The sequence below is a fragment of the Lampetra fluviatilis genome, chromosome 70 (assembly GCF_964198595.1).
Source record: "Lampetra fluviatilis chromosome 70, kcLamFluv1.1, whole genome shotgun sequence".
Classification (NCBI taxonomy): Eukaryota; Metazoa; Chordata; class Hyperoartia; order Petromyzontiformes; family Petromyzontidae; genus Lampetra; species Lampetra fluviatilis.
In genome coordinates, this window is record NC_136344.1 from 4,003,818 (window position 1) to 4,027,676 (window position 23,859).

Sequence of the window (23,859 nt, forward strand, 5' to 3'; positions counted from 1 at the left end):
AAACCTACTACTATATTTTGCCACTGGTAAAAGAGATCTCATAGAATAAAATAACAAATTAAATACTAGCATACGACGTTTCGATTGCAACACAAGCAATCATTGTCAGGTATAAATGAAATAGAAACACAAATCTAGTGAACTTAGAGATGTAATGTAATACAACAGAGAGTCGGATAACATAACAGTCAACAACACCCTGTTATGTTATCCGACTCTCTGTTGTATTACATTACATTTGATAATTGGTTTTTTAAACCTTTTATCTGGCAACAAAACTGACACCTTTTGTACAAGGAGTCATGTTTGCATAGACCACAATACCTGCAGCCATAATGCAAACAAAAAACACAACTCTGATAATGTATGTGCACTGTCCTTGAAGTTGATTGGTCCACACCCGAGACAGCTTTTCTTAGAGCCTAGTCTCACATGGTGTTGGACCAGATGACGCCAAAAGGCGCACAACTCAAAGACAATGCACCATCAGAGTATGAGAGCTCAGGGTAAACATTTCCACCATTGGAACCTCATTTGCCAGTAAAAAATATGATAACTGGATTTTTACCCTTCTATCTGGCAACAAAACTGACACCTTTTTTACGAGGAGTCATGTTTACATAGACCACAATACCTGCAGTCATAATGCACACAAAAAACACAACTCTGATAATGTATGCACTGTCAGAGTTATGTTTTTTATTTGCATTACGACTGCAGGCATTGTGGTCAATGTAAACATGACTCCTCGTAAAAAAGGTGTCAGTTTTGTTGCCAGATAAAAGGGTAAAAAACAAATTATCATATTTTTTTACTGGCAAATGAGGTACCAATGGTGTAAATACATTACATCTCTAAGTTCACTAGATTTGTGTTTCTATTTCATTTATACCTGATGATGATTGCTCGTGTTGCAATCGAAACGTCGTACGCTAGTATTTAATTTAGTACTTTATCTTTATAATTCACTTTAGCGAAAGAACCAAAGAGTCGTTCCTGCCGTCACGAAAGCCACAAATCAAGTTTGACAAACGAAATGCGTCCCGTGGGGTCACGTGGGTCTCACCTGTGGATGATGTAGTTGTTGTGCAGGTACAGCAGCCCCTTGAGCAGCTGCAGCGAGATGCATTTCACCTGGAAAGGCACCGACCGCATCGGCACGTGAGCGGGTTTGTGTGCGCTCGCTCAAAGGCACTTGCCCCAACAGCATGTGAAGGCTACACGGGGGGGCCTTTGTATTTGCGGGGGTGGTGAGCGCACCGCTACGAACCCGGCGACCCGAGTTCCGATTCCAGCTCACGCCCAATAACAGCGGCAAGTGTCTGGGCCTCCCCTAGGTCGACTCAGCCTCAGAGTGAGTAGCTGGTGCGTGACCATCGCAACGAGGGAGACAAAGTCGGCCAGGGGCTACTCGCAAACAGCACTTGCCCCAGAGTCTGTTAAGGCTACACGGGGTATCTTTGTCTTGGTGGGGCGCATCGATTTGAAGCATTCCGGCTGGCCCTGCCTACGATCCATCCTGAGGTTTGACCAGATTGGATTTGTTGTGAGCTCACAGATCCTTAAAGATCCGGACAAATTCCCATCAGTGAGCTCCTCCGGCAGGCGAGGCTGCGTTGGCTGGGTCATGTAGCCCGCATGCCCAGCCACCGCATGCCTAAACAGCTTTTGTTCGGCCGGATCGAGGGGGCTAAACGGGCGCGGCACGGGCTAGAGAAGAGATGGAGTGATGTGGTACAGGAGGACGTGGAGCTGAGTGGACTTGCCGATGACCGGTACCAGCGGTGTCAAGATCGGCCTCAGTGGAGGAGGCTCGTGAAGGCGCTACTGGGCAGTTGGAGGCAGTCGCCCTCCAACAACAACGGAGGGAAAAAGCAGCACTCACAACAAGCCGGGGTCGATAAAACGCAGCGAGTTGGCACAGCAAGGGGCACGGGTGCTGGTGCGTCTGCCTGTCATCTCGGTCGGTCAACCCGTGGCACCTGCTGGGTCTGTCCCGTGACCTCCTTCAACACTTCACGTGGCCTCAAAGTGCACATGGCCTGGCACAAGCGTCGTGGTGACGTCACCGTCACTTAGTGGCGAATGGAACATGTACACGCGTGTACACGTGTGTGCACGTTTACGTGAGCACGTGTGTGCGTGCACATGTGTGTCCGTGTGTACCTGTGTGTCCGTGTGTACCTGTGTGTGAGTGTACATGTGTGTCCGTGTGTACCTGTGTGTGAGTGTACACGTGTGTCCGTGTGTACATGTGTGTACCTGTGTGTACGTGTGTGTACGTGTGTACCTGTGTCTGTGTGTACATGTGTGTCCGTGTGTACATGTGTGTACGTCTGTACGTGTGTACATGTGTGTACGTGTGTACGTGTGTACATGTGTGTGAGTGTACACGTGTGTCCGTGTGTACGTGTGTGTCCGTGTGCACGTGTGTGAGTGTACACGTGTGTGAGTGTACATGTGTGTCTGTGTGTACGTGTGAGTGTACACGTGTGTGAGTGTACATGTGTGTACCTGTGTGTCCGTGTGTACGTGTGTGACCGTGTGTACATGTGTGTGAGTGTACATGTGTGTACACGTGTGTGAGTGTACACGTGTGTGAGTGTACATGTGTACACGTGTGTGGGTCTAGGTACCGAGCGCCTGAGTTGCTCTTCGGCTCAGAGACGCAGACCACAGCCATTGACATGTGGTGAGTGCGGGGTGGGGGGTGGGTGGTGGTTGTGGAGATGGTGGTGATGGTGGTGATGGTGGCGATGGTGGTGATGGTGGTGATGGTGGCGATGGTGATGATGGTGGTGATGGTGGTGATGGTGTTGTTGGTGGCGATGGTGGCGATGGTGGTGGTGATGGTGGTGGTGATGGTGGTGGTGATGGTGATGGTGGCGATGGTGGTGATGGTGGTGATGGTGGTGATGATGGCGGCGATGGTGGCGGTGGTGGTGGTGATGATGGTGGTGATGGTGGCGATGGTGGTGATGGTGGTGATGGTGGCGATGGTGATGATGGTGGCGATGGTGATGATGGTGGTGATGGTGTTGTTGGTGGCGATGGTGGTGATGGTGGCGATGGTGGTGGTGATGGTGGTGGTGATGGTGGTGGTGATGGTGATGGTGGCGATGGTGATGATGGTGGTGATGGTGGTGATGGTGGTGATGGTGGCGATGATGGCGGCGATGGTGGCGGTGGTGGTGGTGGTGATGGTGGTGGCGATGGTGGCGATGATGGTGGTATGGTGGCTAAAGCACAGCAAGTTGGTACAGTAGGGGGCACAAGTGGTGCATCAGCCAGTCATCTCGGTCATCTCAGTCAGTCGACCCGTGGCACCTGCTGGGTCTGCCCCGTGATCTCCTGCCAGCGACCCTTCTACACTTCACGTGGCAGCCTCAAGGTGCACCTGGCCTGGCACGGGAACTGTCGTGACAAATGGCGGGTATTGGTGTGTAGAGGCAAAGGCTAACACCGGTGACGATCACGTGAACCGGTCCTGGGGCTCCCCTAGGTCGACTCGGCCTCAATTGAGTACCTGGCGCGGTGCTGAATCGTTGTGTGTGTGGGGCGACTGACCTGTGCCTCGGAGAACGGGGCTGTGACGTTGTCGAGCAGGCTAGCGAGGTCCTGCTCACAGTAGCCCATCACCAGGAAGATACTAACACACACAGACACAGACACACACACAGACACACAGATTATACACACAGAGACACACAGAGACACACACACACAGATACACACACAGAGATACAGATATACACACAGAGACACACACACACACGTACAGAGACACACACACACACACTCACACATACACACTCACACACACTCACACACACACTCACACGCGCTCACTAACAAAGACAAAGATCCCCCGTATAGCCTTAACAGACTGTAGGGGCAAGTGCTGTTAGCGAGCACCTATGAAGGCCGCTCACTAACACACACACATTCACACACACACACACGCTCACTCACACACACACACACGCTCACTCACACACACACACACACACATTCACACACACTCACACACACTCACACGCGCCCACTCACACACACACATCCACACACTCACTCACACACACACTCACACACGCTCACTAACACACACACGCACACACATTCACACACACACACATTCACACACACTCGCACACTCACACACTCACTCACTCACACACACACACTCACACGCGCTCACTAACACACACGCTCACTCACACACACACACATTCACACACATTCACACACACACACTCACACGCGCTCACTTACACACACACACATCCACACACTCACTCACACACACTCACACGCGCTCACTAACACACACACGCACACACATTCACACACACACACATTCACACGCACACTCACACACACACACTCACACGCGCTCACTAACACACACACGCACACACATTCTCACACACACACATCCACACACACTCACTCACACACACACACGCTCACTCACTCACACGCTCACTCACCCACCCACACACACTCACTCACACACACACGCTCACACCCACACCCTCACACACACACTAACACACACGCTCACACACACACACGCTCACACCCACACACACACGCTCACACACACACTCACTCACACACACACACACAAACCCACAAACTCACACACACACTAACACACACGCTCACACACACACACGCTCACCCACACGCACACTCACACGCTCACACGCGCTCACTCACACACACACATGCGCTCACACACTCACACACACTCACTCAACCCGCCCCACTCACACACTCACACACACCCACACGCGCTCACTCACACACACACGCTCACCCACACACACTCACTCACACACAATCACACACTCACACACACACGTGCTCACTCACACGCACTCACACTCACATTCACTCACACACGCTCACATACTCACACACCCACTCACACACACACACACACACTCACTCACACACTCACACTCACACACCCACGATCACCTCTCCAGCCTGGCTCCCACCACCACCTCCTTGAGCTCCACCACGTTGGGGTGTTGAAGGCGGAGTAGCAGATTTATCTCCCGCATACTGCTGATGGGCAGACCTGCGTAACACAAGACAAAGATCCCCCGTATAGCCTTCACAGACCGTCGGAGCAAGTGTTTTTAGCGAGTACCTATGAAAACCGGCACCTTGGCACACGAGGGGGTGGGTGGCCAAACCATTTCCTTAGAGCCTAGTCTCTCATGGTGTTGGACCAGATGACGCCAAAAGGCGCACAACTCAAAGACAATGCACCATCAGAGTATGAGAGCTCTGGGTAAAGCATTTAGACCATTGGAACCTCATTTGCCAGTAGCAAAATATGACAATTGGTTTTTTACCCTTCTATCTGGCAACAAAACTGACACCTTTTTTACAAGGAGTCATGTTTGCATAAACCACAATACCTGCAGCCATAATGCAAACAAAAAACATAACTCTGATAATGTATGGACTGTCCTTGAAGTTGATTGGTCCACACCCGAGACAGCTTTCCTTAGAGCCTAGTCTCACATGGTGTTGGACCAAGTGACAATGCATATCTTATCAGAGTATTGTGTTTTTGTTTGCATTTGACTGCAGGAATCGTGGTTAATGTAAGCATGACTCCTTGCAAAAAGGTGTCAGTTTTGTCGCCAGAAAAAAAGGGGAAAAACCCTATTTTAGTATATTTTGTTACCGGCAAAGGAGGTCCCACGATGAAACATTTTGCTGTTTTATTTTTTGATCACAACGCCAGCGGACCGCCAATACGTTCGTTGATCGTCTATTCTGTTTGAAGTTCTGCCCATGGGTTGTCGCGTAAACAACCTGTTGATGCCTTTTGCTCCAGCTGCATTGCACATTTTCCTCCCCGCGATGTCCTTAAAATAAAGCCGAAGTCTCTACGGATCTCCATGCAACTCCAGGCCTCTCGGTCCAACTCCAAGTCTGAACTTAGCAGGAACCCGCCCGAAGTCGGGAGATTTGATGAAGTCTCCCTGATGAAATTATGGCTGGCTCAGCCATAGCAGCTGCATCGCTAAACCCTTTCTCACCCAATCACTTCCCCAATTAGTCGACGATTAGGCCGCCTCTCTCTTCCTGTAATTGGGTTAGGGTGTAGAAAGGGTGAATCACACCCTCACCAACACACACACAAACATCCCCCGTGTAGTCCTAACAGACTGCTGGGGCAAGTGCTGTTAGCGAGTAGCAGCACCTATGAAGGCCGGCACGGCACACGAGGGGGTGGGTGGCCAGCACCACGCCCAGCCGCCTTTGTCTCCCCAGTTGAGATGTCTACGCAGTGCACCAGGTACTCATTTTAGGGTGAGTCGACCTAGAGGAGGAGGCCCAGGACCGGTTCAGATAATCGTCACTGGTGTCGGCCGTGAGCGGGAATCGAACCCGGGTCGCCGAGTTCATAGCGCAGCGTAGCGCTAACCGCTGCACCACCGCTCCCCGCAGCGCGCTAACTGCTGCACCACCGCTCCCCACAGCACACAATGTGGTGATGTTGGCCACATAACCCCTCATGTGCTATTCCGGCCTTCATAGGTGCTCGCTTACAGCACTTGCCAACGCACAACAACAACCACAACAACAACAGCCATTCGCCACTAAGTGGCGGTGACGTCACCACGACGCTTGTGCCAGGCCATGTGCACCTTGAGGCCAGGTGAAGTGTCGAACGCCCGCTGGCAGGTCACGGGGCAGACCCAGCAGGTGCCACGGGTCGACTGACTGAGATGACCGAGATGACTGGCTGATGCACCACCTGTGCCCCCTACTGTGCCAACTTGCTGTGCTTTAGCCACCCGGCGCTCCGCTCGTTGTTGTGAGCGTCGCTCCTCTGCCCGACCGCCTTTGTCTCCCCAGTGTGATAGGTAAACCCACAAATCACGTGGGCGCACGCACACACACGCACGCACACATACACACACACACGCACGAACACACACACACACGCACACACACACACGCGCACACACACACACACGCGCACACACACACGCGCACACACACTCACACACACGCACGCACACACACACACACGCGCACACACACGCACACAAACACACACACGCACGCACACACACACACACGCACACACACACAAACACACACACACGCACACACACACACGCACGCACACACACACTCCGCACCGTCCTTCTCTTTGTCCATGCGCACTTTCTTCAACGCCACAATCTCCCCGCTCCGCGTGTCCCTCGCTCGGTCTGTGACACACACACAGAGACACACACACACACACACAGAGACACACACACAGAGACACGCACACACAGAGACACGCACACACAGAGACACGCACACACAGAGACACGCACACACAGAGACACGCACACACAGAGACACGCACACACAGAGACACGCACACACAGACAGAGACACACACACAGACAGAGACACACACACAGAGACACACACACAGAGACACACAGAGACACACACAGATACACACAGACACACACACACAGAGACACACACACAGACAGAGACACACACACACAGAGACACACACAGAGACACACACAGAGACACACACAGAGACACACACAAATACACACAGACACACACACACAGACAGAGACACACACACATAGACACACACAGAGACACACACAGAGACACACACAGACACACACACACAGAGACACACAGACACAGAGACACACAGACACACACACACAGACACACACACAGACACAGAGACACAAAGACACACACACACAGACACATACACACACAGACACACACACAGACACGCAGAGACACACAGACACACACAGACAGACACACACAGACACACACACAGACACACACACACACAGACACACACACACAGACACACACACAGACACACACACACAGAGACACACACACAGAGACACACACACACAGACACACACACACATACACACATACAGACACACACAGAGACAGACACAGAGACACACACAGAGACACACAGAGAGACACACAGACACACACAGACACACACACACAGACACACACATCGTTGACATCAGCCACGCTTGATCCGCTGCTGGATGAAGACCTCCACACAAACCGCTGTCGTCTCACGCGACCCACAGACCGGCGCGGAATCAGGAGGGCTTCAGTCATCGATGGCCACGTCACTTCTACAAAAAGAGCCTTAGCTGCTAAAATATATAAATAGTTTAAATGATGGACAGGTTTCAAAAAATTGACGGGTTTCAAAAAAATTGACAGGTTTCAAAAAAATTGACGGGTTTCAAAAAAATTGACAGGTTTCAAAAAAATTGACGGGTTTCAAAAAAATTGACAGGTTTCAAAAAAATTGACGGGTTTCAAAAAAATTGACAGGTTTCAAAAAAATTGACGGGTTTCAAAAAATTGACGGGTTTCAAAAAAATTGACAGGTTTCAAAAAAATTGACAGGTTTCAAAAAAATTGACGGGTTTCAAAAAAATTGACAGGTTTCAAAAAAATTGACGGGTTTCAAAAAAATTGACGGGTTGCAAAAAAATTGACGGGTTTCAAAAAAATTGACGGGTTTCAAAAAAATTGACGGGTTTCAAAAAAATTGACGGGTTTCAAAAAAATTGACGGGTTTCAAAAAAATTGACGGGTTTCAAAAAAATTGACGGGTTTCAAAAAAATTGACAGGTTTCAAAAAAATTGACAGGTTTCAAAAAAATTGACGGGTTTAAAAAAAATTGACGGGTTTCAAAAAAATTGACGGGTTTAAAAAAAATTGACGGGTTTCAAAAAAATTGACGGGTTTCAAAAAAATTGACGGGTTTCAAAAAAATTGACAGGTTTCAAAAAAATTGACAGGTTTCAAAAAAATTGACAGGTTTCAAAAAAATTGACAGGTTTAAAAAAAATTGACGGGTTTAAAAAAAATTGACGGGTTTCAAAAAAATTGACGGGTTTAAAAAAAATTGACGGGTTTAAAAAAAATTGACGGGTTTCAAAAAAATTGACGGGTTTCAAAAAAATTGACGGGTTTCAAAAAAATTGACGGGTTTAAAAAAAATTGACGGGTTTAAAAAAAATTGACGGGTTTAAAAAAAATTGACGGGTTTCAAAAAAATTGACGGGTTTCAAAAAAATTGACAGGTTTCAAAAAAATTGACGGGTTTCAAAAAAATTGACGGGTTTAAAAAAAATTGACGGGTTTCAAAAAAATTGACGGGTTTCAAAAAAATGGACGGGTTTCAAAAAAATGGACGGGTTTCAAAAAAATTGACAGGTTTCAAAAAAATGGACGGGTTTCAAAAAAATTGACGGGTTTCAAAAAAATGGACAGGTTTCAAAAAAATTGACAGGTTTCAAAAAAATGGACGGGTTTCAAAAAAATTGACGGGTTTCAAAAAAATGGACGGGTTTCAAAAAAATTGACAGGTTTCAAAAAAATGGACGGGTTTCAAAAAAATTGACGGGTTTCAAAAAAATGGACGGGTTTCAAAAAAATTTACAGGTTTCAAAAAAATTGACGGGTTTCAAAAAAATTGACAGGTTTCAAAAAAATTGACGGGTTTCAAAAAAATTGACGGGTTTCAAAAAAATTGACAGGTTTCAAAAAAATTGACGGGTTTCAAAAAAATTGACGGGTTTCAAAAAAATTGACAGGTTTCAAAAAAATTGACAGGTTTCAAAAAAATTGACGGGTTTCAAAAAAATTGACGGGTTTCAAAAAAATTGACGGGTTTTAAAAAAATTGACAGGTTTCAAAAAAATTGACGGGTTTCAAAAAAATTGACGGGTTTCAAAAAAATTGACAGGTTTCAAAAAAATTGACGGGTTTCAAAAAAATTGACGGGTTTCAAAAAAATTGACGGGTTTCAAAAAAATTGACGGGTTTCAAAAAAATTGACAGGTTTCAAAAAAATTGACGGGTTTCAAAAAAATTGACAGGTTTCAAAAAAATTGACAGGTTTCAAAAAAATTGACGGGTTTCAAAAAAATTGACAGGTTTCAAAAAAATTGAGGGGTTTCAAAAAAATTGACAGGTTTCAAAAAAATTGACGGGTTTCAAAAAAATTGACAGGTTTCAAAAAAATTGACGGGTTTCAAAAAAATTGACAGGTTTCAAAAAAATTGACAGGTTTCAAAAAAATTGACGGGTTTCAAAAAAATTGACGGGTTTCAAAAAAATTGACGGGTTTTAAAAAAATTGACAGGTTTCAAAAAAATTGACGGGTTTCAAAAAAATTGACGGGTTTCAAAAAAATTGACAGGTTTCAAAAAAATTGACGGGTTTCAAAAAAATTGACAGGTTTCAAAAAAATTGACGGGTTTCAAAAAAATTGACAGGTTTCAAAAAAATTGACGGGTTTCAAAAAAATTGACGGGTTTCAAAAAAATTGACGGGTTTCAAAAAAATTGACAGGTTTCAAAAAAATTGACAGGTTTCAAAAAAATTGACAGGTTTCAAAAAAATTGACGGGTTTCAAAAAAAGTTGCAACATATCTCAGTGGGCCTTAGCGAATGAAATAAAAATAGTTGATAAAAATCGCACCCACTCACTCACCCACCGACACACTCACCTGCTCGCTCACCCACCCACCCACTCGCTCGCTCACCCGCCCGCTCGCTCACCCACCCACCCGCTCACCCACTCACTCGCCCACTCACTCACCCACTCACTCTCTCGCTCGCCCACCCACTCACTCACTCGCTCGCCCACCCACCCACTCACTCGCTCACCCACTCACTCACCTACTCACTCACTCGCTAACCCACTCACTCACCTACTCACTCACTCGCTAACCCACTCACTCACCTACTCACTCACTCGCTAACCCACTCACTCACCTACTCACTCAATCGCTCACTCGCTCGCTGACCCACTCACTCGCTTGCTCACCCGCCCACCCACTCACACACTCACTCACCCACTCACTCACCCACTCACTCACTCACTCACTCGCCCACCCACTCACTCACCCACTCACTCACTCACTCACCCACTCACTCGCTAACCCACTCACTCGCCCACTTCGCTCGCCCACTAACCCACTCACTCGCTCACCCACTCACTCACCCACTCGCTCACTTCGCTCGCGCACCCACTCACACACTCACTCACTCGCTCACCCACTCACTCACTCGCTCACCCACTCACTCACTCACCCACTCACTCACTCGCTCGCCCACCCACTCACTCACTCACTCACCCACTCACTCGCTCGCTGACCCACTCGCTCGCTGACCCACTCACTCACCCACTCACTCACCCACTCACTCACCCACTCACCCACTCACCCGCTCGCTCGCCCACCCACCCACCCACCCACCCACTCACTCGCTCGCCAACCCACTCACTCGCTCGCCAACCCACTCACTCGCTCGCTCGCCCACCCACCCACCCACCCACTCACTCACTCGCCAACCCACTCACTCGCTCGCTCACCCACTCACTCGCTCGCTCGCCCACCCACTCACTCACCCACCCACTCGCTCGCTCGCCCACCCACTCGCTCACATCGCCCACCCACTCGCTCGCTCGCCCACCCACTCGCTCACTCGCCCACCCACTCACCCACCCACCCACCCACTCACCCACCCACCCACTCACTCACCCACTCAATCACTCACCCACTCACTCACCCACCCACCCACCCACTCACCCACCCACCCACTCACTCACTCACCCACTCACTCACCCACTCACCCACCCACCCACCCACCCACTCACTCACTCACTCACCCACTCACTCACCCACCCACCCACTCACTCACCCACCCACCCACCCACTCACTCACCCACTCACTCACTCACCCACCCACCCACTCACTCACCCACCCACCCACCCACTCACTCACCCACCCACCCACTCACTCACCCACACACCCACCCACCCACTCTCTCTCTGTGGGACTCACACACGATGCCGTAGGTTCCCTCTCCGATGCGATTCTGCTTCACGAACTCCGTGACGGCGCGACATCGTCCCAGCTGCACACACAACACACACAACACACGCAGTATTACATACACACATACAACACACACACAACACACACACACACAACACACACAACACACACAACACACACAACACACAACACACACAACACACACACAAAACACACAACACACACAACACACACAACACACACACACAACACTACACACACACTACACACACAACACACACACACACCACTACACACACACAACACTACACACACGACACACACACAACACACACAACACACACACAACACACATACACACAACACACACACACAACACACAGGAATGAGGGACCTCACCCCTGGCTCCTCACCCCTCCCCACTCACCCCGTGAGCCACTCACCCCGTGAGCCACTCACCCCGTGAGCCACTCACCCCGTGAGCCACTCACCCCGTGAGCCACTCACCCCGTGAGCCACTCACCCCGCGAGCCACTCACCCCGCGAGCCACTCACCCCGCGAGCCACTCACCCCGTGAGCCACTCACCCCGTGAGCCACTCACCCCGTGAGCCACTCACCCCGCGAGCCACTCACCCTGTGAGCCACTCACCCTGTGAGCCACTCACCCTGTGAGCCACTCACCCCCCTCCCCACTCACCCTGTGAGCCACTCACCCCGTGAGCCACTCACCCCCCTCCCCACTCACCCTGTGAGCTACTCACCCTGTGAGCTACTCACCCTGTGAGCCACTCACCCTGTGAGCACTCACCCCCCTCCCCACTCACCCTGTGAGCTACTCACCCTGTGAGCTACTCACCCTGTGAGCCACTCACCCTGTGAGCACTCACCCCCCTCCCCACTCACCCCGTGAGCCACTCACCCTGTGAGCCACTCACCCCGTGAGCTACTCACCCTGTGAGCCACTCACCCTGTGAGCCACTCACCCTGTGAGCACTCACCCCCCTCCCCACTCACCCTGTGAGCCACTCACCCCGTGAGCCACTCACCCTGTGAGCCACTCACCCCGTGAGCTACTCACCCTGTGAGCCACTCACCCTGTGAGCCACTCACCCTGTGAGCACTCACCCCCCTCCCCACTCACCCCGTGAGCCACTCACCCTGTGAGCCACTCACCCCGTGAGCCACTCACCCCGTGAGCCACTCACCCCGTGAGCTACTCACCCCGTGAGCCACTCACCCCGTGAGCCACTCACCCCGTGAGCCACTCACCCTGTGAGCACTCACCCCGTGAGCCACTCACCCCGTGAGCCACTCACCCCGTGAGCACTCACCCCGTGAGCCACTCACCCCGTGAGCCACTCACCCCGTGAGCCACTCACCCCGTGAGCCACTCACCCCGCGAGCCACTCACCCCGCGAGCCACTCACCCCGCGAGCCACTCACCCCGCGAGCCACTCTCCCCGCGAGCCACTCACCCCGCGAGCCACTCACCCCGCGAGCCACTCACCCCGCGAGCCACTCACCCCGCGAGCCACTCACCCCGCGAGCCACTCACCCCGCGAGCCACTCACCCCGCGAGCCACTCACCCCGCGAGCCACTCACCCCGCGAGCCACTCACCCCGCGAGCCACTCACCCCGCGAGCCACTCACCCCGCGAGCCACTCACCCCGCGAGCCACTCACCCCGCGAGCCACTCACCCCGCGAGCCACTCACCCCGCGAGCCACTCACCCCGCGAGCCACTCACCCCGCGAGCCACTCACCCCGCGAGCCACTCACCCCGTGAGCCACTCACCCCGTGAGCCACTCACCCTGTTAGCCACTCACCCCGCGAGCCACTCACCCCGCGAGCCACTCACCCTGTTAGCCACTCACCCCGCGAGCCACTCACCCCGCGAGCCACTCACCCCGCGAGCCACTCACCCCGCGAGCCACTCACCCCGCGAGCGACTCACCCCGCGAGCCACTCACCCCGCGAGCGACTCACCCCGCGAGCCACTCACCCCGCGAGCCACTCACCCCGCGAGCCACTCACCCCGCGAGCCACTCACCCCGCGAGCCACTCACCCCGCGAGCCACTCACCCCGCGAGCCACTCACCCCGCGAGCCACTCACCCCGCGAGCCACTCACCCCGCGAGCCACTCACCCCGCGAGCCACTCACCCCGCGAGCCACTCACCCCGCGAGCCACTCACCCCGCGAGCCACTCACCCCGCGAGCCACTCACCCCGCGAGCCACTCACCCCGTGAGCCACTCATCCCGTGAGCCACTCACCCCGTGAGCCACTCACCCCGCGAGCCACTCACCCCGCGAGCCACTCACCCCGTGAGCCACTCACCCCGTGAGCTACTCACCCCCCTCCCCACTCACCCTGTGAGCCACTCACCCCCTGGGCTACTCACCCCGTGAGCTACTCACCCCGTGAGCCACTCACCCTGTGAGCCACTCACCCTGTGAGCTACTCACCCCCCTCCCCACTCACCCTGTGAGCCACTCACCCCCTGGGCTACTCACCCCGTGAGCCACTCACCCCGTGAGCCACTCACCCCGTGAGCCACTCACCCCTTGAGCCACTCACCCCGCGAGCCACTCACCCTGTGAGCTACTCACCCCCCTCCCAACTCACCCTGTGAGCCACTCACCCCCTGGGCTACTCACCCCGTGAGCTACTCACCCCGTGAGCCACTCACCCCATGAGCCACTCACCCCATGAGCCACTCACCCCGCGAGCCACTCACCCCGTGAGCCACTCACCCCATGAGCCACTCACCCCACGAGCCACTCACCCCGTGAGCTACTCACCCCGTGAGCTACTCACCCCGTGAGCCACTCACCCCCCTCCCCACTCACCCTGTGAGCTACTCACCCTGTGAGCTACTCACCCCCTCCCCACTCACCCTGTGAGCTACTCACCCTGTGAGCTACTCACCCCCCTCCCCACTCACCCTGTGAGCTACTCACCCTGTGAGCTACTCACCCCCTCCCCACTCACCCTGTGAGCCACTCACCCCCTGGGCTACTCACCCTGTGAGCTCCTCACCCTGTGAGCACTCACCCCCTCCTCACTCACCCTGTGAGCCACTCACCTGTGAGCCACTCACCCCTGGGCTACTCACCCTGTGAGCTCCTCACCCTGTGAGCACTCACCCTGTGAACACTCACCCCCTCCTCACTCACCCTGTGAGCCACTCACCCCCTCTCCACTCCCCCTGTGAGCCACTCACCCCCTCCCCACTCACCCCGTGAGCCACTCACCCCCCTCTCCCCACTCACCCTGTGAGCCACTCACCCCTTCCTCACTCACCCTGTGAGCCACTCACCCCCTCCCCACTCACCCTGTGAGCCACTCACCCCCTCCCCACTCACCCCCTCCCCACTCACCCCCTCCCCACTCACCCCCTCCCCACTCACCCCGTGAGCCACTCACCCCCTCCCCACTCACCCTGTGAGCACTCACCCCGTGAGCCACTCACCCCCTCCCCACTCACCCTGTGAGCTCGCCGTGGCAGGGTGATTCTGTCCCCGCGGAAGGAGCTCAGGGCGAGCTCCGGCTCCTCCTCGGGCTGCTCCTCGTCGCCACGATCCACCTCGCTCATCGCGCACGGAGACACGGGGGAGACGCGGGGTCTGTGGGAGACGCGGGGGGAGACACGGGGTCTGTGGGAGACGCGGGGGGAGACACGGGGTCTGTGGGAGACGCGGGGTCTGTGGGAGACACGGGGAGAGACACGGGGTCTGTGGGAGACGCGGGGTCTGTGGGAGACACGGGGAGAGACACGGGGGGGTCTGTGGGAGGAACGGGGGAGCCAAGTTCAGCCACTCGGAGGGGGCGAGGGGACTCAATGGGGAGCGACTCACAGAGACTGGGATCGACTCGGAACGACTCAGAGGGACTCACAGGGAACGATTCACAGGGAACGACTCGGAGGGAACGACTCAGAGGGACTCTGAGGGAGCGACTCACAGGGAACGACTCAGAGGGACTCACAGGGAACGACTCAGAGGGACTCACAGGGACTGAGGGAACGACTCACAGGGAACGACTCTGAGGGAACGACTCACAGGGACTGAGGGAACGACTCACAGGGTACGACTCAGAGGGACTGAGGGAACGACTCTGAGGGAACGACTCTGAGGGAACGACTCTGAGGGAACGACTCTGAGGGAACGACTCTGAGGGAACGACTCTGAGGGAACGACTCACGCGGTCCTTCTCGGCGCTTCACAATTCCCAGTTCGCATGCGACGCGGCCGCCTCAATGAGGCGGCAACGTCCGCACCGATTGGTTGAAGCGGTGCACGTGACCCGGGGCGGCTGACCAATCGCGTGCCCCGGAGCGGCTGACCAATCGCGTGCGCCGCTTCGGAGAGTGGGAGGGGCTTATCGGAGTGGGGTGGGGGGGGGCGCGCGCCGCTTTTCACAACTACGGGTGGCGAGAGGCACGGACGTGAAGGCGTGGCGCGTGCGGACTACGAATTACGAAACGTCGCCGCTTATCCAGACTGGGGATTCTAAATTGCGTTTTTTAATTATTATTCGGTAATTTGGATATTGATTGAATCGTGTTGGACGGGGGAATCCGATGAGCTATGAAGCTCTTTCACACACACACGATAAACGGTACAAAAAAACTTACGAAAGCAGTGAAAAGTATAGGAGAGGTAAATAAATCACGTTACCAAAACAATATACAGATAAAACTAAACTCTATCAGTATTGTACAACTCAAAAAACAGTGCATATCATTATCATCATCATCGGAGTTGTTTCTTTTTGTTTGCATTTTGACTGCTTGTGTTGCGGTTATTGCAAACATGACTCCTTGTATAAAGGTGTCAGTTTTTGTACCAGTTGAAAGGGTAAAAACCTATTACTATATTTTGCCACTGGTAAAGGAGGTCTCATAGTGTAAATGCTTACCCCGAGCTCTCAATACTCTGATAGTGCGCTGTCTTTGAGTTGTGCGCCTTTTGGCGTCATCTGGTCCAACACCAATGGAGACTAGGCTCTAAGAAAAGCTGTCTCGGGTGTGGACCAATCAACTTCAAGGACAGTGCATACCATTATCATCATCAGAGTTGTTTCTTTTTGTTTGCGTTTAGACTGCTTGTGTTGCGGTTATTGCAAACATGACGCCTTGTATAAAGGTGTCAGTTTTGTACCAGTTGAAAGGGTAAAAACCTACTACTATATTTTGCCACTGGTAAAGGAGATGTCTCATAGTGTAAATCTCTCAGTATTTATTTATTTGTATTTCTTGCAAGATAAGGGCCCACCACTGAGCGTTGGAGCTTATCTTTGCAGTGGCGACCTCATCATCGTCACCACGTGACAATTTGTAGCTGCCAATGCATCTAAACGCGTCTTCCTTCTCAACGTGGAAGGGAGAAAAAAATCGGAGGACCTCGTGAAAAATCCACGCGACCATCCAATCAATCGAAGCGCCGCACGTTTCTAGTAGAAGCACGTTGTCCTGCTGCGGAGGGAGCTGGTAGGAACGACGTTGGGTTGCTCGGTCAATGGCCTGCAGGGTCAACGGCCAGGGCGTGGTGTGTTCCGCAAATATGGCCGACTGTGAGGGCGGGCACAAGCCGGCGTGAGTAGGTGAAACGTTGAGTTTTATAAGGGCACCACGGGGTGACCAGCCCCTCCCCACCCAGCACCACCCCTCCCACCACCACCCAGCCCCACCCTCCCCACCCAGGACCACCCCTCCCCACCCAGCCCCTCCCTCCCCACCCTCCCCTCTCCACCCAGCCCCTCCCCACCCTCTCCACCCTCCCCTCCCCACCCAGCCCCTCCCTCCCCACCCCTCCCCTCTCCACCCAGCCCCACCCCTCCCACCCCCCACCCTCCCCATATGCACGACAGACAAATAATCCCTGGTGGGCAGTGTGGAACCTGTTGTTCCGACATGTGTAAATGTGTGAAATATATATCGTTGGTATGTTCAGCCCAGAAGATGAACACAAAATCTAGCAGTCTTTTTAAATCCTTTATGTTAAGTTCGCTTGCTTGCGTGCTTGCTTGCTTGCTTACGACCGTGCAAATCTTTCGGTCGTTTTTGAACCCACTTCCCGTGATCCAATCGAGCTGACATTTTCCACACAGACTCGTTGTGCGTGACAATTAATGTTCGTGAAAAAAAATTCCCAAAATTTTACACTGTTTAGGGAAAACAAATTAAATATTTAATTACCAATTGCTTCATACTGGCAGACAATCATCTGACCCATAGGTGGCAGCCATCTCAAGCCAGAGGACGAGAAGACTCTAGCCGCCACGCATATTAAGGATTTATAGTGAAAAACGTTGTTTTTACGGGTCTACTTGTTAAATACGTGGTGAACCACGGTTAGTGTCGAACTGTTTCGTTGGCTGACTGGTTTGCATCGCGTTATGTTTCTAAGGTTCGATAATTGTTTTTTACCCTTTTATCTGGCAACAAAACTGACACCTTTTTTACAAGGAGTCATGTTTGCATTGACCACAATATCCGCGGTCGGAATGCAAACAAAAAACACACAACTCTGATAATGTATGCACTGTCCTTGAAATTGATTGGTCCACACCCGAGACAGCTTTTCTTAGAGCCTCATCAAAAGGCGAACCTTTTGGCGTCATCTGGTCCAACACCAGGGTGAGGTGAGGGAGTGGCTGGGTGGGGAGGGTGGGGAGGGGCTGGGTGGGGAGGGGAGGGTGGGGAGGGGCTGGGTGGGGAGGATGGGGAGGGTGGGGAGGGGCTGGGTGGGGAGGGTGGGGCTGGGTGGGGGGTGGGAGGGGTGGGGCTGGGTGGGGGTGGGGCTGGGTGGGGAGGGGCTGCTCACCCCGTGGTGCCCTTGTAAAACTCAACGTTTAACCTACTCACGCCGGCTTGTGCTCGCCCTCACAGTCGGCCATATTTGCGGAATACACCACGCCCTGGCCGTTGACCCTGCAGGCCATTGACCGAGCAACCCAACGTCACTACCAGCTCCCTCCGCAGGAATGTGTTCCTTATTCTTGGTTCTTTCGGTAAAGTCACGTAGAAGGGAAATAATACATTATAATGAATTCCCTTCTCCGTGACTTTACCGAAAGAACTAAGAATATGAATCCCTGCGCTCACGAAAGCTTTAAATCGAAATTATAATCATTACTTAAAAAATAGTAGTTTTTTTCTTCACATTCTTTGCATGGCATTACCTTCTATAGGTGCTGCCTATACGCTTTTGTGTGTATTTTTAAATGTGTTTACTATTTTCTAAATTCCCATGAATAAGCTTTGCAAACGAACACTAATAAGTGTCCAATCGTAACACGTTTCTGTATTTACTGCATCATGGGGTGATGATGCACGTAGCACTACAAAGGACCCGGAGAAAAATCCACGCGGCCAAATATACAGCAGCAGGCGTCAGGGTCGGGATCGAACCCACGACCTCCTGTATACCAGACGAGGTAGTTAACATCTCCTAGCCACCGTGATGATGATGATGAGAGAGAGAGACGCAAACTCCAAATATACAGCAGCAGCAGACGTCAGGGTCGGGATCGAACCCACGACCTCCTGTAGACCAGGCGAGGTCGTTAACATCTCCTAGCCACCGTGATGATGATGGGAGAGAGAGAGACGCAAACCCCAAATCTACAGCAGGCGTTAGATTTGGGATCGAACCCACGACCTCCTGTAGACCAGGCGAGGTAGTTAACATATCCTAGCCACCGTGATGATGATGAGAGAGAGAGACACGCAAACTCCAAATCTACAGCAGGCGTCAGGGTCTGGATCGAACCCACGACCTCCTGTACACCAGGCGAGGTAGTTAACATCTCCTATCCACCGTGATGATGATGAGAGACACGCAAACTCCAAATATACAGCAGCAGCAGGCGTCAGGGTCGGGATCGAACCCACGACCTCCTGTATACCAGACGAGGTAGTTAACATCTCCTAGCCACCGTGATGATGATGATGAGAGAGAGAGACGCAAACTCCAAATATACAGCAGCAGCAGGCGTCAGGGTCGGGATGGAACCCACGACCTCCTGTACACCAGGCGAGGTCGTTAACATCTCCTAGCCACCGTGATGATGATGAGAGACACGCAAACTCCAAATATACAGCAGCAGCAGGCGTCAGGGTCGGGATGGAACCCACGACCTCCTGTACACCAGGCGAGGTAGTTAACATCTCCTAGCCACCGTGATGATGATAAGACTCTGCAAAGTGATTAGCTCTGCGTATTGCATGCACAGTCTTGCTGTCAACCCACTTGATCTGGCAGTAGATATTTCATGGCTGATGATGATTATGATTCTTCACTTAAAAGCTTTCGTGACTGCAGGCATTCACATTGTTTGGTTTTTTCGGTAAAGTCACGTCGGTAAAACATAGAAAATAAATTAAAATTAAAACAAATACAATTTTAATGAAAACAAATTAAATTAAATATATATATTATATATATGTTTTCACCTACGTGACTTTACCGAAAAAAACAAACGGTATGCATCCTTGCAGTCACGAAAACTTAAAATCTAGAAAACTTGATAGGTTCAAATTCATAAAAATAAAATCAATAAAAAAAACTACGACGTTTCGATCGCAACACAAGCGGTCGTCATCGTAGTTGGAATTAATTAATTAATTACTTTCAACCTCTCTATGTGACTTCAACGAAAGACCCAAAGAATACGATAATGATGATGATGCTCACTATAATGCCAATGCTGACGCAGTCTAGGAAATGTAACTATCCGCTTATACAGACTGCGGAATGTGAGATACGGAAACGGCGTGCAAAAGTCGCCCCCTATGGGAGAAGACGCGGTAGGGGTCGTGTGACAGGTGGGGGTCACGGGTAGGGGTCAAAGGTGGGTGTCACGGGTGGGGGTCACGGGTAGGGGTCACAGGTGGGGGTCACAGGCGGGGGTCACAGGTGGGGGTCACAGTTGGGGGTCACGGATAGGGGTCACGGGTAGGGGTCACAGGTGGGGGGTCACAGGTGGGGGTTACGGGTAGGGGTCAAAGGTGGGGGTCACAGTTAGGGGTCACAGGTAGGGGTCACGGGTGGGGGTAGTGTTAGAGGTAGTGTTTAGGGGCTGTGTTTATTGTTAGGGGTATGGTTTCGTGTCTTTCCATTGGCAGCATTCACTCCAAGGTCGTCCGAGTCGTGACATTCTGCGAGCAGCAGCAGCAGCAGCAGCGTGCCACTACGTGGATGTTGACCTACCCGTGCCAGTGTGTGGATGTTGATCTACCCGTGCCACTACGTGGATGTTGATCTACCCGTGCCAGTGTGTGGATGTTGATCTACCCGTGCCAGTGTAGTGGTGGTGTTGACGCGCGCCGACTGTGACAGTGATGGATCACGGGGCGGCACGGGGTGCGGGGTTGGGCACGCGTTGTGGGCGTGGTATGGACACGCGCGCGCCGGGAGTGACGGATGACGGGGCGGCGCCGCGTGGGTGGTGAGGCACGCTGAGATGTGGGAAAACAGGATCGTAGCCAGCGCCCAGTGATTGGTCAAATAGGATGGGTGCTCTCAGCGACGTCCGCAGGTGGGGTATAAAGGGGGACGCGCGAGAGCACTCGGGGTTGTTAACCAGTTGAAGATCGAAGACGGAGTTGAAGACATAGTGCCCCGAGACCCCTAGTCCCGCCGTCCTTGTAGGGACCGGGGCCCTGTGTGGCTCGGAGGCGAGACTGTGGGACCCGTGGTTCGACGCCCACGTGGGTCGGGACTGGGGGACCCACAGTCGAGACGGACACCCCGGCAGGGTGTGTCCAGAGTAGCTCAGTGGGCGTTAGTCGCCAGAGTAGCTCAGTGGGCGTTAGTCGCCAGAGTAGCTCAGTGGGCGTTAGTCGCCAGAGTAGCTAAGTGGGTGTTGGTCACCCGAGTAACCCAGTGGGTGTTAGTCACCCGAGTAGCTAAGTGGGTGTTAGTCACCCGAGTAACCAAGTGGGTGTTAGTCACCCGAGTAACCAAGTGGGTGTTAGTCACCCGAGTAGCTAAGTGGGTGTTAGTCACCCGGGTAACCAAGTGGGTGTTAGTCACCCGAGTAACCAAGTGGGTGTTAGTCACCCGAGTAACCAAGTGGGTGTTAGTCACCCGAGATACTACAGTGGGTGTTAGTCGCCTGTGAACCGAAGTTGGTGAAATAAAGAGTGTGCTACCCGTGAAGTCGTCTCCCGCCGAGTTACTACATTACACCAGCGTGTGGATGTTGATCTACCCGTGCCAGTGTGTGGATGTTGATCTACCCGTGCCAGTGTGGAGATGTTGATCTACCCGTGCCACTGTGGAGATATTGATCTACCCGTGCCAGTGTGTAGATGTTGATCTACCCGTGCCAGTGTGTGGATGTTGATCTATCCGTGCCAGTGTGTGGATGTTGATCTACCCGTGCCAGTGTGGAGATGTTGATCTACCCGTGCCAGTGTGGAGATGTTGATCTATCCGTGCCAGTGTGTGGATGTTGATCTACCCGTGCCAGCGTGGAGATGTTGATCTACCCGTGCCAGTGTGGAGATGTTGATCTACCCGTACCAGCGTATAGATGTTGATCTACCCGTGCCAGTGTGTGGATGTTGATCTACCCGTGCCAGAGTGTGGATGTTGATCTACCCGTGCCAGTGAGTGGATGTTGATCTACCCGTGCCAGTGTGGAGATGTTGATCTACCCGTGCCAGCGTGGAGATGTTGATCTACCCGTGCCAGTGTGTAGATGTTGATCTACCCGTACCAGCGTGTATATGTTGATCTACCCGTGCCAGTGTGTGGATGTTGATCTACCCGTGCCAGAGTGTGGATGTTGATCTACCCGTGCCAGTGTGTGGATGTTGATCTATCCGTGCCAGTGTGTGGATGTTGATCTACCCGTGCCAGTGTGTGTATGTTGATCTACCCGTGCCACTGTGTGGATGTTGATCTACCCGTGCCACTGTGTGGATGTTGATCTACCCGTGCCAGTGTGGAGATGTTGATCTACCCGTGCCAGTGTGGAGATGTTGATCTACCCGTGCCACTGTGTGGATGTTGATCTATCCGTGCCAGTGTGTGGATGTTGATCTACCCGTGCCAGCGTGTGGATGTTGATCTCTCCCTGCCAATGCATATATAATAGAAGCGTTGGCACGTATACATTATAATAGACGGTTTAAACAATTTTTTCAACGGTTTTACTTAACTTGACTTCTGTGTTTGTCGTGGTCAAATCTTGTATTCAAACGTTAGTCTACTTCCTTTTTTCATAATATATAAAAACCCAGGTCTGTGATGCTGTCATTCTGTCTTTATGTCATTCTGTGACTAACGCGGCATGGATTGGTTGAAGTGCGTCACGTGACGAGGACCAAGCAGCAAACCATCGCTTGGCAGGGCTATAGAGGGGCGGGTGAAAGTCCGCATCGAACCAAACCCCCAGCAAGGCCATCTACTTAACGACGAGAGGAAATTCACACGAAATGTCGTTTTCAATGAAGTATTCCAGATTCTGTAAAGTGATATAAGCTTTTAATAAAGAAATACAAGTATCTAATTCAAAACATAATACAATTCAAAATGTTTCATTTTAAAACTTCAAAACGGAGCATCGGTGCTTGCGTGAATGCGTCATTCGTGTGAAATCGTTTTGGCGACTTTGCGGGTCGAAGGCCGTAAATGGTTGTTCAAGGCGCCACGCTGTGGTCCCTAAACTCTCGAATCGCCTCACCCAAGAAGCAGGCGCCACGCCTTCCTTCCCTTTGTTAATGCTACCCCTATCCCCTCCCTTTGATGCTGCTAATCCTGCACAATGCACGGGCATAATATGACTTTGAAACCCCCCGCCCACCTCATACGCATTTCACAAGTAGTACTAATCCCATATCTGCATTTCCCATAAATATGCTAAATTCCTCTTGATATGCAAATTATTTTGTCAAGGCGCTCTTCCCCCTCCAACCCAGCAGCTTAAATATACGCTG

General features: G+C 52.3%; 1 protein-coding gene across 2 annotated transcripts in view; it reads right to left on the reverse strand.

The window, feature by feature from the left end:
- Nucleotides 1–16,161, reverse strand: part of CDK10 (cyclin dependent kinase 10) — a 40,342-nt gene extending 24,181 nt beyond the window's left edge. Inside the window, exons 1-7 of one of the 2 annotated variants that reach the window (XM_078883350.1) lie at nt 16,113–16,161; nt 15,397–15,535; nt 11,912–11,984; nt 7,179–7,250; nt 4,987–5,089; nt 3,568–3,649; nt 1,067–1,134 (exon numbers count right to left, since the gene is read on the reverse strand). In XM_078883350.1, the coding sequence (XP_078739476.1) occupies nt 1,067–1,134; nt 3,568–3,649; nt 4,987–5,089; nt 7,179–7,250; nt 11,912–11,984; nt 15,397–15,535; nt 16,113–16,150 (575 nt within the window). In that variant the 5' untranslated portion in view covers nt 16,151–16,161. Of the gene's footprint in view, nt 1–1,066; nt 1,135–3,567; nt 3,650–4,986; nt 5,090–7,178; nt 7,251–11,911; nt 11,985–15,396; nt 15,614–16,112 lie in introns of both variants that reach the window. The other variant, XM_078883349.1, reaches the window with a different exon arrangement.
- Between the last annotated feature and the right edge of the window lie 7,698 nt (nt 16,162–23,859).